At 41.9% G+C, this 14,564-nt stretch overlaps 1 protein-coding gene across 1 annotated transcript in view; it reads left to right on the top strand.

Annotated features, from left to right (window-relative positions):
• The window catches only part of LOC122422752 (prolyl endopeptidase), a 133,563-nt gene that overhangs the window by 61,277 nt on the left and 57,722 nt on the right, over positions 1–14,564 (top strand). The window contains exons 8-9 of the mRNA XM_043439380.1: positions 9,449–9,640; positions 13,511–13,708. Coding sequence (XP_043295315.1) covers positions 9,449–9,640; positions 13,511–13,708 — 390 coding nt within the window. The remainder of the gene's footprint in view (positions 1–9,448; positions 9,641–13,510; positions 13,709–14,564) is intronic.

Raw genomic sequence — 14,564 nt, 5'->3', positions numbered from 1 at the left:
GATGAAGCAGACGTGTGTCCATGCAGTACTTTGCGCCAGGCGCTGCGCCGGGTGACGGCAGTGATGACAGCCTGCCCCGCCGGATGCGCGCTCCCCGCCAGCTGGACGGAGGCCACGAGACGGCCGGCGCACAGCGTCGGGGTTTATCAGCGGTGCCGTCCCCATGCACGCAGGTCCAGGCCCAGAGTTAGGACCTGTCTGAGGTTTGGAAACTCTGAATCCCCTCTCACTCTTCTCTGCTGTCTGTCTTTTGTTTGTTCCCCTTTCTTTAGGGTTCTTTCATTTTTCTGTCATCGGTCAGGTACTTTTCCCCCTATTTTATAGGATAATCAGCAGCAAAAGACCATTTGGCCCTATTCTGAATAAACGTACAACTATATAAGAAGTTTTTAAATGGGATTCATAAGAAGTAATTGTTAGATGCAAAGGACTCTGAATGTCTAAAATCTTTGTTGTTGGCAACTTAACACCATTCGGCTTCCGTGTCATCATCCTTAAAATGGACCTGAAGTGGTCTTTGCTCGTGATACAGCATTTAGGGACGAAATTAAAAGATGCTTGCTCCTTTGAAGAAAAGCTATGACAAACCTAGACAGCATATTAAAAAGCAGAGACATCATTTTGCCAACAAAAGTTTGTACAGTCATAGCTATGGTTTTTCCAGTAGTCATGTATGAGACTCTGATGTGTGAGAATTGGACCATAAAGAAGGCTGAGCACTGACAAATTGATGCTTTCAAATTGTGGTGCTGGAGAAGACTCTTGAGAGTCCCTCGGACAGCAGGGAGATCAAACCAGTCAATCTTAAAGGAAATCAACCCTGAATACTCATTGAAAGGACTGAGGCTGAAGCTCCAATACTTTGGCCACCTGATGCAAAGAGCCAACTTATTAGAAAAGACCCTGATGCTGGGAAGATTGAGGGTAGGAGGAAAAGGGGGCAACAGAGGATGAGATGGCATCACCAACTCAATGGACAGGAGTTTGAGCAAACTCAGGGAGATAATGAAGGACAGGAAGCTTGGAGTGGTACAATCCACAGGGTTGCAAAGAGTTGGACATGACTGAGCAACAACATTGGAGGAAAAGATAAGTGATGCTGACATGCTGATTTTTGTAAGGAAATAGAAGCTTATCTTAAGCTTCATCCAGACTTTTACTAACCTGTCTGTCAGCTTTTTACCTTTTGTTGCAGAAAGTTTGATCATTTTAGATTGATAAAATTTTTAGCACTCACCATGTCTTCATCTTAATGCTTTCATGTCATTAAAGAAAACTGGCTTTCACCTGCATTAGAAGTCAATCTACACTACATGCTAACATTGTACTACAAAAGGAAGCATAGTGTTTCTCAGACACTTAAATTATTCACTCAGCCATCTCTGCAATGCAAGGCAGGTGACCTCTAGTTTCTGGGTATCTGGGACAATTTTGACTCCCATGTTCATGCCTGGTGGGGCTGGCCATCTTTCAAAGGCAAAGAGGAAAGGTGGGGGTGGGGGGAATGAACATTCAAGGAACTTGAAACACATGAGTTGTCTCAAGTTGAGCAAAGTCATCAGAGCATTAAAAAGTCAGGCTAAGAAGGAGGGCTTCTGTGAGAGACAGGGAGTTATCAGAAAATAACTTTGTGTTTCTGAGTGGGAATGCCAACAACCCAAAAGAATTGGAACATCAAAAGACAGTATAAAAGTAAGGAAAAAAAAACCATTAATTTTGAAGTAAAATATGAAGTACTAGTGACAAAATTAGTAATTTTACCAATTTTTAAATTAGTAATTATAAAGGTGTTTTCCTAGGAAAATGGCTGTGTGCCCTGAGAGATGGAAATAAGATTTTTATAAGTTCACTGTTAGCAAATAAATAGTGCTGTTCTGAAGCCACATTCTGCTTATTTTTGTCATTTGAGGAATGCTGGGTTGATAACCAGCATTGGGATCGTAGTGAGTATTTTCTTGGCATTTTCTGTGTGCCAAGTTCTAGATACTCCATTGTCTTTTCAGCAACCCCTAAGGAGCCTGTGTTGTTACCTGGAGGAAACAGAAAGGTGAGGCCAGTTAGCTTTTCTGATGCCATTGAAAGATTCAGACCCAGGTCAGCTGGTTTCCATGCCCATGTTTCAGCCATCACCGTGTGGCAGGCGCGACAGAATGAAGGCATCAGGCCAGAAAGAGCAGCAGCCTTCTGCTCTCCTAGGTCCCTGAGCATGACCCGTGTCTGCTCTGCATTTGTGAACCGTTGTCAGAGGCCAAGGCCTCCGTGTTCTGTCGATGTGAGTGCACTTTTTAGCTCCTGTTATGAGAGAGCTTATAAAACATTTTCTACGGAATATACTTAATAACATTGATTTTCAAAGAAAGCAATACAAGTAATGAATTGCTCTAGAGAAAGTTTTAGATATTTTAAGCTCACCTTCACTCAGTAAATTAATCTTTCCCCCACCAAGAAACAGATTTATAAAAAGTAATTTTAACTTCAGTGTAGAGAAGTTTGGGAATCGAATTCTGTTGACTTCAAAAGGAAGAACCACTTACACACAAAAATACCTCAGAAGAGGTGGGCAAAGGTGAGATGGTTTGAGAATTTAGCCATGTCTCTCTTTTTTTTTAAAGTAACTTCGTTGTGTGTTTTTTTTTTTTTTAATTAAATCAGTAGCGTTTTAACTTGTGAATAACAAAATGGAATGAGTCCCATTGTTCAACTGGAATACCATTTCTCCTGAATTATCTTGTGGCCAAAGCCTGAGGAGCATGGGTTCCCAGAGAGCCAAAGGATTTCTTGAGCCCTTGTTTTAAATGTGCTGCCCTCTGAGCCTGTACTTTGAACACTTTTTCATATTGTAGTTGGATTTGTATAAATCCAGCCACAGTCCTAAGTCTGACTTGTGTGCATTTATGACTTAAATCGGTGTTTCAGAAATTGGTGGCAGATAATGACCACAAACTTTTTTTAATTGTTTTAGCGCTGTTTGGAGCTTGATTATTTAAAACAAGTGCATGACATCTTCAGGGTCACCTGACTGTACAGAGATACTAAAGGAAATTTATGCTATGTTTTGCCTTTAGTGGACGTTTCAGTGACTTTTTTACAGGCAGGGGAAAGCAGGGCCATAGTAAATACCACTGCAATGGCTGTAAGACCTTTTCAGTCAGAAACCATAAGATGGTTACTTTGAGAAATAAAGGTTTCACATCAGGAAATGTTTTATTGTCAGGGGAACATTTAAGGAATCTGACATTTCCCTGAACTAAGACTTCGTGTTTACAAATGTCACAGTCCAGAAAATTGTTTCATCATTCTTATAATAAACAAATGTAGCTTTCTGACTCTCTGCAAATTTTGCATTGCCAACTAATTTTTTTACTTTGTCTTATAAGGAATAATGGTCTTTGGATATCTTTTCCTTTTAAAATGTTGTTTTACGTTAACTAAGATGCATTTGTCTTTGAATAGATCACCTGCTTTGGGGGTCAGCAATTTGTCACTGGAAAAAGAAAAATGTTTGACTCAGATTTGGAACTTAATTATTTATGACAATCAATTGTAGGGACTTTAGTTTGTGGGAATGTAGCAGGTGATATAATAATCTACTTGAATAGTCTAATTGAAACAACCAAAATGTTGTAAGAAAAGTTAATAAAGTATCTACTAAATATATTGCTAATTGGCATAAAAGAAGAGAAATCATAGAGACCAAAGACGAAATGAAAGCAGGAATCCTGGGATGTAAGCTGGTTTGTCTCAGAATGTTTCTGCTGGGTTTTGAGTCTGAGCTTCCCTTTGGTGGTGGTGTATGGATTATTGAGAAATAGAGCTGCGAACAGTGGAGTGGGAAGTTGGGGAAAGACAGCGTATGCAGTAAGGAAACCTGGCTGTCTCTATCTTGGAGGCAGGCTTTTAATTCTCCTAAAACAGAAGGACTGACGTCCACACGTGTGCACGTTGACTTGATTCCCTCCATGGGGCCCAAAACTCTCCACGCCAAGAATTTAAAGTGCTCCCAGGTTGGTTGCCTCCCAAGAAGCAAACAGAAGCCAGATACAAATTTTATCTGAAATAATGTCACTTCAGCCCAGGCCTTCAAGAATTCTCAGAGACAGCATATCAAGGGAAATCAGTTCACAATCAGAAATCACAGATTAGATGAAGAAATTCACCAGCATGAGAAGTAGAGCCAGCAGATTCACACCAGAGTGGAATTATCAGATACCTAATGAAGTTGAGGGCCTTCCCTGGTGGCTCAGAGGCTAAAGCGTCTGCCTGGAATGCGGGAGACCCCGGTTCGATCCCTGAGTTGGGAAGATCCCCTAAAGAAGGAAATGGCAACCCACTCTGGTACTCTTGCCTGGAGAATCCCATGGAGGGAGGAGCCTGGTAGGCTACAGCCCATGGGGTCGCAAAGAGTCAGACAGGACTGAGCAACTTCACTTTCACTTTCTAATGAAGTTGAAACTGAAACTGAAATACTTTGGCCACCTGATGCGAAGAGCTGACTCATTTGAAAAGACCCTGATGCTGGGAAGGATTGAAGGCAGGAGGGGAAGGGGACAACAGAGGATGAAATGGTTGGATGGCATCACCGACTCAGTGGACATGAGTTTGGGTAAACTCCAGGAGTTGGTAATGGACAGGGAGGCCTGGCGTGCTGCAGTCCATGGGGTCGCAAAGAGTCGGACACAGCTGAGCAACTAAACTGAACTGAGTATAAAATAATTGTGTAAATGCACTTTTAAAAACAGTGATGCTGCTTTTTAAAAAAAAATAATTGAGAAGCTTGGAAACATAAGCAAGAAACAAGATATTATAAACAATGACCAAACATTTGGAAGAGGACTAAGTAGAACTTCTAAAATTAGAAGTATAATTAATGTTAAAAGTTAGGTTATTAGGTTAAAGAAAAGATGAGACATAGCTGAAGAGAGAATTTGTGAAGGTGAATATAAAAAGAAATTACATAGAATGCAACCCACAAAGAGATGGAAAGCATTTGAGTGGTTAGGAGACATGGAGAAGAACATATTGGGACCATCCATTTTTCAGAAGACAACTGGCCAAATTTGTTAAAATGAAAATGATGTAGCTGTCTTAATACTGGAGTAGACTTTAAAGCAACATACATTACTTGAGATAAAACTTCATAATCATAAAAAGTTCAATTCAGTTTTATTTAGATATAATAATTCTAATTGTGTGTGTATCTAACAGCGTACTTTCAAAATACAGAGAGTAAAAATTAACAGAAATACAACTGATGAGACAAATCTACAATCAGAAGCATTTTAACAGACCTTTTCTTTAACTGATAGAAAAAATGGCCCCTTAAACCAATAAATATTTAGATTCAAACAAAAGATTAATAAATTACTTAATAGATCGGTAAGGTGGTCTGACACTCTCATCTCTTTAAGTATTTCCCACAGTTTATTGTGATCCATGCAGTCTTTAGCACAGTCATTAGATCCACGAAGGCTTTAGCATAGTCAATGAAGTGGAAGTAGAATTCTCTTGCTTCTTCCGTAATCCAGTGAATGATGGCAATTTGATCTCTTCCTCTGCCTTTTCTAAATCCAGCTTTTGTACACCTGGAAGTTCTCAGTTCATGTACTGCTGAAGCCTAGCTTGAAAGATTTTGAGTGTAACCTTGCTAACATGTGAAATGAGCATAATCATACAGTAGTTTGAACAATCTTTGGCATTGCCTTTCTTTGGGATTGGAAAGAAAACTGATCTTTTCCAGTCCTGTGGCTACTGCTGAGTTTTCCAAATTTACCAACATATTCAGTGGAGCACTTAAACAACATCATCTTTTAGGATTTTAAATAGCTCAGCTGGAATTCCATCTCTGCTAGCTTTGTTCTTAGTAGTGCTTCCTAAGGCCCACTTGACTTCACGTTCCAGGATGTCCAGCTCTTAGATGAGTGACACATTATCGTGATTATCTAGGTCATTAAGACCTTTTTTGTACAGTTCTTCTGTGTGTTCTTGCCACCTCTTCTTAATATCTTCTGCTTCTGTTAGATCCTTACCATTTCTGTCCTTTATCATGCCCATCCTTGCATGAAATGTTCCCTTGATATCTCCAGTTTTCCTGAAGAGATCGCTGATCTTTCCCGTTCTGTTTTTCCTCTGTTTATTTGCATTGTTTATTTAAGAAGGCCTTCTTTTTTCTTTTTGCTGTTTTCTAGAACTCTGTATTCCTTCAGGCATATCTTTCCCTTTTTCCCTCGCCTTTCCCTTCTCTTCTTCCCTCAGCTATTTGTAAAGCCTCCTCAGGCAACCACTTTTCAGTCTTGCATTTCTTTTTCTTTGGGATGGTTTTGGTCACCACCTCCTGTTCAGTGTTACAAACTTCCATCCATAGTTCTTCAGGCACTCTGTACCAGATCTAATCCCTTGACTATTGGTCACTTCCACTGCATAGTCATAAGGGATTTGATTTAGGTCATTCTTGAATGACCCAGTGGTTTTCCTTACTTTCTTCAATTTAAGTGTAAATTTTGCAATAAGGAGCTCATGATCTGAGCCATAGTCAGCTCCAGGTCTTGTTTTTACTGACTGTATAGAGCTTCTCCATCTTTGGCTGCAAAGAGCATTATCAGTCTGATTTTGGTATTGACCACCTGGTGATGTCCATATGTAGAGCCATCTCTTGGGTTGTTGGAAGAGGGTGTTTGCTATGACCAAGTGCATTCTCTTGACAAGACTCTATTAGCTTTTGCTCTGCTTCATTTTGTAAACTGCAACTTAGCATATCACAGCAAAAATCTGCAAAATACACATTCTTTTCAGTCATATAAACATTTTAAAGTCACTTAAGAAAAATTAGGCCACAAATTTTTTGTCAACAATTTTAAAAAGATTGAAATCATACAGAGTATGTTCTTTGTATACAGTAGGATTTAACCAGAAGTCAATAATGATAACCAGAGGATAAATAATCTTACAAAGATACTGTCAGATCAGACACCAAGAATAGAAAGAAATCAGACTCAAAAAATCAAATTCAAAAATTAGAAATTCAAAAATGAGGCAAAATTAGACTGTAGCGTTCATGGCTACATGTTAAGGCAAAAAGTGAACAAAGACAAATAAGAAAGTGATTACCATAAAAGGATAATAATTACCTTCAAGGGGTAGAGGGCTTGTTCAGGCCATCATAGTGCAAGAAGTTCCTTCTTGTTTTGTCATCAAAAATATATCCATTGTACTTAAGTGCTTATTCTTCCAGATGAACTTTGAACAGTATTGTCAAATTCTCTAAAAAGCATTTGGAATTGTGTTAAGTTTATAGATTTCTTCTGGAATTATTTGCATCTTTGAAATAGTAAGTCTTCCCATCTAGGGATATGGTATGTGTTTCCAATAACTCAGTTTTGTTTCATTGTTTTTTAAGATTCTTTAGAAAAATTTTAGAGCTTTTCTCATAGAGTCCATGTTTCTTGTTAAGTACATTCCTAAGTATTTCATTAATTTTGCTTCTAATGTAAATGAGGCCCCCCGCTGCCCCCACCATGTTTTCCAATAGGTATTACTAATATGTGGGAAAGCTAAAGCTTTTTTTAAACTGCCTATCTTATTATTTTTAATTCCTGTAGTTTATCTTAAAATAATATTTGTTGTGTTTTTGTTGTGGGGTGAGTATTAGTAGTTACTTTATAATAACTTTCTCATTTGCTTACTGTTTCTCAATAGTTGAGAATGTGAGGCTCAGCAAAGGATAAAGAGTTTGTTCAAGGTCATGTGGCTAAATACTGGTTGGAGCTGGGGTTTTAATCCTGTTATGTATAACTGAAAAACTACCATGGGATTATATTTTCCCTGATTAATTTAATTCAACAACAAATTATATAAAGATGTTGTGTTATGGAGATGAATTAGATAATGAATGTAAAATCGCCAGGAATGTAAATGAACTATCCAAATTAATGTAGCAGTTTCACTGTGAAATTAAAGGTAAGAGATTCATTGGAGAATAGTTGAGATCTGGCTTGCCTTTGAGCAGTTTAGAAGTCATAGAGCTTTCTCGTTTATAAAATTTTTGAGATGTCCTCTGAATATTTATGTCTGATGGGTTATGAACCAGATGCCTTCCCAGTGGATTTTTTTTAATATTAAAAGTGGCATTTAGTAAGCCATTTAAATGATAATGATAGTGGATGCATTTAAGGTTTCTTTGCAGTGATGACCTTCAGCAGACTAGTTCTTACAACAGAAGGATTGGAAAGTGTTCCCCCTTGCGTTCAACACCAGTTTTATTTTGTACCTTTGAAGGTGCCATTCTATTTGGGTGCTGAATATCTAGCAGTGAATAAAAAAAAGACAAATTATAAACAAGCATATTAGGTACGGTTGACCCTTGAACCACATGGAAGTTATAGTCAACCCCCTGGATACATGGTCCCTCTGCATCCATGAATTCAGCCAACCGCAGATCATGTGTTGAGTACTGCAGTATTTACCATTGGAAAAAACCCTCCCATAAATGAACCCATGCAGTTCGAGCTGGTGTTGCTCAAGGGTCAGCTGTGTATATCTTGAGAGAAGCGCTATGAAGAAATGGTTTGTGAGTGGGTCCGGCAGGCAAGGCAGCGTACAACAGGCCCTGAGGTGAAGCATGTCGTAAGGAGCCTGCCGAAGGCCAGTGTTGCCGGAGGACCAGGTGAGGCGCAGGTTGGAGCATCTGAGGTTGGCTCAGTGGCAAGGCCTGTAACATGCGGGCCATGGAGACCATAAGAAGGAATTTGGATTTTATTCAGAGAGCCATGGGGAGATTTCTAAGAAGGGTACCAACTGGGACCGGTGTAAGATACTAAGACACTGTGGTGGGAAGACCAGGCGGAAAGCTGATGCTGCAGACCAGGGTTTCGCAGCTATGGACTCTTGACATTCAGGGCTGGCTGACTCTTTGTCCGGGTGGCTATTCTATATCTTGACACAGCATCTCTGGCCTCTACCCAGAGGTAGGTAGAGGCAGAGAGTAGCAGCCCTCCTGGCACTTTCCAAGTCATGACCACCACGGTGTCTACAGACATCTCCACGAGTCCCTCGGGGGATGCGGTATTCCTCAGCTGTGAGCCACTGCTCATCACCAGAGGGAATGAAGACTTGGGGTGGAGTGATGGAGGGGAGGTAGAGAGACGTGCTTAGATTTGAGACCCACTTAGGTCGAAGAGGATGTGCTGGATTACAGGGATTCAGACAGATTCCTTGGACGGAGAATTCTCCACTCATCTTCATTGCCAGGTTTTTCTGGAAAAGCTTCCTTTGCGGTTTTTGGAAACCTTAAAATTCACCCACGGTCATCCTCGCTCTGTCTCGTGCCTTAGATCTTCCAAACGCTGTGTCTGCTTTGTGTTCTGCAGACAGAAAAGATCTGTCCCCTCCCTACACACAAACCACACCCCCTCAAACCCCAGAGAGGTGACGGAGGTGCTTGGTCTCTCACCAGGAATCCTGAAGTGGGTGAAGCTGATCGACAACTTCGAAGGGGAGTATGACTACGTGACCAACGAGGGCACCGTTTTCACCTTCAAGACAAACCGCCATTCCCCGAACTACCGCCTGATCAACATTGACTTCACGGACCCCGAGGAGTCCAGGTGGAAAGTGCTGGTTCCTGAGCATGAGAAAGATGTCTTAGGTAAGAGTCCATGCCGCTTGGAGGTCGTGCTTTCTGGTAAGAATGTCAAGACGTTGGTGTATGTCTCATTCTTGTAACCGGTCACAAGGTAAAGAACCTTCAACTTATGATCCTGAGAAGTCTTAATAGAGCAGCCAAGTGTTTATTACCATGTGACATTTTATAATTAGCCCAATATTGCGTGGGATCTTCATAAAAATTGTGACGGTATGAATCCAGACCTTCAAAGGTGGAGCTTTTTTTTATTAAATATCAGCTGTCTTTGTGTAGCTATTATCTGATAATAAGTGCTAATATTAAAAATTTTTTTTAAACTAGTTGGATTCAGAATCCTTAGTTTTCAGCTTTGGAACAACCCTTGGCGGTTTGTTTTATACCTATTGTAGATATTAGGCTGGATTTATAGTCCTCTTACCAGAAGAGAAGAGAGAGTATTGTCAGATTTAATTGAGATCCATTGCACCATGCTGCAATAACGTCTTAAGAGCATCACGTCTGAGTCCATCATGTTTCACAGTGCCTTTAAGTTCCCATTTATTCATTTTCTCAGTGATTTTCCAAAAATGATGTATTGCTTTATAAGTTACTCATTGCCTGAAAGCTGGATTTGACTTAAAATGAGACTCACTAATTTTGCTACAGTTTTTGACACAAAAGGAGAAGCGAATACCTTCAAGCTAGGGAAGAGTTTGCTTGTGGATGTGAACTTCTGCTGATGGGTTGAATAGGAATAAAATCTAGGGCCATTCCAAGGGAAGGTATAAGGTGTATAATCAGGAAAATAATTCTTTGTGAAAGCAGCAGAGTGGCCCTGTGTCAGACAAAGCAGTCCTGACATGGGTTTTTCAGTGACTTGAAGCACATATATTGGAGTCAGATTCAAGTGCTCATCCTGGAAAAGTAAGGACCCTTCCTCCCTGGCTCAACGCAGCATGCTCTGTGCCTGCGGATAGTTCAGTCTGGCCTGGCTTGTAGAGCAGGAGGCGGGCACACAATTACAGCTGAGTCTCAGGAAGTGCTTCACTCACGTGCTCCTCTCTGCCCCTGGCTACCTGGCTCACCCATCCACCCGCTTCTGTACGGAGGCCTCTTACACCTCGGGCAGTCCTATCAAACAGGACCCAAGACAACCCTGTCCATGCCCTTACCTGCTCAGCCCCTATCTTCAGCCCAGGACCACAGCTCATCCCAGGCTCTTCTCTGTCCAAAACTGCCTCTCAGCTTGGATTAGGCATCAGTGCTGTATCTCTTCCAGCTGAGTTCTCCTGGTGGGGAGGGGACTTAACAACAGGAAGGGGGCTCTTTCCAGGGAAGCCTGTTCATCTGTCTCCTCAAAACCTTCTGTTCACTCTCTGGACCTCATATGTTGGATGAAGGACCCGAGAATCTTAGAACAGGTGTCCTGCCTTCTCCGTTAACATCTTCATGTGAGGAAACCGGTTTGCAGCAACTTTGGCTTCTGTGCAAGCTGAGACAGAATGTTCCCTCCAGGGGTGGTAAGAGCCAGCTCTTGGTGAGCACTTCTTATTGCCACCAGAGGGCCCCTTGGGCCTTGGTGGGTCCAAAGGAGAGTTGCTGGCACAAGTCTTTGTGAAGAGTGCCCTGGGTGCTTTTCAGGTGAAGGTCAGGTTGGAACAGCGATTCTCTTGCATGGAATCATCAGAAATGCAAATATTTCCCAAGAAATGTGAATTTTCTGCCTTTTAAAGCCCCCCACCCCCAAAGCAGTTTTAACTATACCTTAAGGTGACAATCCTCGTCTCACCTGCAGATCTAATGAAATGCAAATCAATGCTCGGAGATTTGTGGAAGCAGTGATGTATTTTTATAACCTTCCCTTTGGAAGGTTATAAGTTCTTTACCCTGGGAAGGGGAAACCTTCAATATTCACTAGAACTCATCAATTCAAAGAGAAGCGCAGATAAATTTGCAATATATCATTAGCACATAACGCCCTACTGAGAATAAAAACTAGAGATGAATCATAAAGTACAGCTGTTAAGTCAGAGCTTTTATTAACGACAGTCTACAAATCACCTTGTCCTTTTCTTATTCCCTTTGTCTGTTTTAGAATCCTGATGTACTTGTAGTTAACACAGATTGATTATTTTTTGACAGAAATAATTTACTTCCTTCCCCCCACCTTTCTTTGAAACATTAAAGCCATGTGAAATACATTGCTTGATTGAAGTACTTTAAAAAAATCATATTGGCGGATGAGCAAATGACTTGTAGGTGTAATAGTTCTTTTTTACATCCTGACTTGAGAAGCTTGCAGTAGGAATTAAACAACCTGACAAGACTGGAGCCCCTGGTGATCCTCAGAGCTCCCTCTGGCCCGTGTCTTGTTGAGCATTGATAATGTTTTATGTGTGAGCTGCTAGTTTCCTGGGTTATAAAAATAAGCAGCATTAAAAGCCCCTTGCCTTGCTCCATACCATGAAAACCAAGAAAGGCTCATCTTTTCCACATTCCTGAGCTGTTCTCTGCAGCCCTGTGCTGGCTTGCGTTTGCCACAGCCTCTCTCTCTGGATGGCCTGTCTCCATCGCTGGCCGATCTCGTCCAGGGCACGGTGGATTGCGCTGAGGCCTGCCCGCACCACTTCCTCCTCTCCTCCTCTGCCCGCTTACCTCCGCGCTCCCAGCTCCATCACCGACAGCACAACACTGAAGCTGCGGCCTGGGCACGGGGATGGGGGGGTGGAACTCCTGTCTCTGCCTCCCTCTCAGAGCCCCCTCCTCACCGCGGCCTGGGGACTCTTCCTGGAGATGCCCTTCGTTTCTTGGCCACCCTTCTCCAGACTATATCCCCAGCCCTGTGTGGTGCTCTGCTTGGCTTCTTGGGGATCTGGTCTCTTCTCCACCCTCCATGTACACCGTTGTTCTCTGGTCAGCCATGGGATGCATACATCCGTCACTGTTGTCACCCTTTGTGTGTGTCACCCTTTTGTCCAGCAGTAGCTCCGCAGTAATGACTGAGTCAGAACTCAAGTTCCCCCACCCAGCTCACCGAACCCCCAGCAGACCTCCCACCACCAACCCCACTCACCCCGAAAAGGGACAATGGTTTTCTTCTTGAAAATGGGCCTCCCACTCATTCTCTTTCCCAGTCTTCCTCCCTTCCTGCTTCATTCCTGGTTCATTCGCCCTTCCTGGTTCATTCATATTCCTTTTCTCTCTTATCTCCAGTTCTGGCCTTGGTTCTTTGAGTTGTGTTTTCCCACCTTCTCGCCCAACAGAGAGCTGCCCTGCCCCTAACACCATCCAGGCACCCCCACTTTCACTGTCCTCCAGATGTAACTCAGCACTTGCTCAAGGGCTCCCACTTACTTTGAATCTCAACCAGCCACTCACTCACCTTTGTTTACACATTACTACTTATATTTTTACATGATTGTGTCTCCGGGGCAGAAGTGACCTCATCTCCTTGCTGGTCTGTCCAGCACCTTTCAGGGTGCCAAGCACATGCCAAGCAAGGATTTGGTACATTCTTCTTGAATAAACAATCTTGGCAGACGAAGAGCATGGTTCAGGTTTTGTTGTTTTCCGTCTGTACGTCCTGTAACGTGATAGTGGGCACAAAATAGGGCCGCAGGGTCACTTGTGTTACACACGTTATCGAGACCATCAAAGGCTCCTGGTCCCAGGTGGAGAATGTGTTATTACCTCTGGACCTGACATTGGCAATGATTTATTAGAGGGATGTGCCGAAAACACAACGAATGATTAAAGCCAATTATAAACTCACTCGGCCAGTCTCAGGGCCACAGACCACAGTGTAGAGCCCCAGGACTGTCGTTCAGCGAAATGAGTATGTTTTTGGCTAATTTTGAAAGCCACGCTAGGTTTTATGTGCCCTTATCTTTTCAGAGTGGGTAGCCTGCGTCAGGTCCAACTTCTTGGTGCTCTGCTACCTGCACGACGTGAAGAACACCCTGCAGCTCCACGACCTGGCCACCGGTGCTCTCCTCAAGACCTTCCCCCTGGAGGTCGGCAGCGTCGTGGGCTACAGCGGTCAGAAGAAGGACACCGAAATCTTCTACCAGTTTACTTCCTTTCTATCTCCAGGTGAGAGTCTTTCCACCAACACGGTCCAGTTTAAAAATCGCACTCCCGTTTGGGTTTCTTTTGATAAACTGAAATATGATGCCATGTTATGTTGAAAATCACATGTGCTGTGTTACAGCCAGAATTACTTAATATAAACTGGTAAAACGGACGCTCAGAACAGAGGGAAACATCAACACCTAAAACTGCACTCTCATTAATCTTATATCCTGAGTCTCTTTTCTGGGGACAGGACCAGCTGTTGTTCTAGGTTGATTTGAAAAATCGGTATGAACAAGTAAAACCGTAGATTCAGCCTTTAGTCTATATATATATCAAAACACACACAGCACAGATAACTAAAAGTGTTAAATAAAAATCTGTAGTCACATCTGACATTTAAAAGCTGTTTTAAAACTGAGACTACATTCTGCTTTTGTTAAGCTGGATTAAAATAAAATTCTAAAAGTATAGTCTTACATCATATGGAGGGGGAAAAAAAAACAACAACTTGTTACTTGGTTCTAGTAGAAAAGGAAGAAAACATTTGCAATTTTGTGGCATCAGTCAATTTTTCCCAAAGTAAACATAACTCTTTTTATACGTTTTTTTTTTTTTTTTTAGGTTTTTCACACTCACTTTGCTTGTTTGGGTTTTTTCCTGTTTCTGTACTTGGCTGCATTCAGCATTTCTGTTACAGCCAAAGCTATAACACCCTAACTTGTCCCAGGAGCCTGGCCAGTTGGCAATTTGCAGTTGACTGGGCAGACCTTATCCTGAAAGCAATCTGGCTGAAGAAATGTCTGCACGTTCCTTATTTGTTTTTCAAGCTCCTTCATCGTCCTTTTTGTCCTAGCCAATTTTGTTGCGGTTGTTT

This window comes from Cervus canadensis, chromosome 20 (assembly GCF_019320065.1).
Source record: "Cervus canadensis isolate Bull #8, Minnesota chromosome 20, ASM1932006v1, whole genome shotgun sequence".
Lineage (NCBI taxonomy): Eukaryota > Metazoa > Chordata > Mammalia > Artiodactyla > Cervidae > Cervus > Cervus canadensis.
The sequence above is the reverse complement of the archived record's forward strand: the minus strand, read 5'-3'. Positions and strand labels throughout refer to the sequence as shown.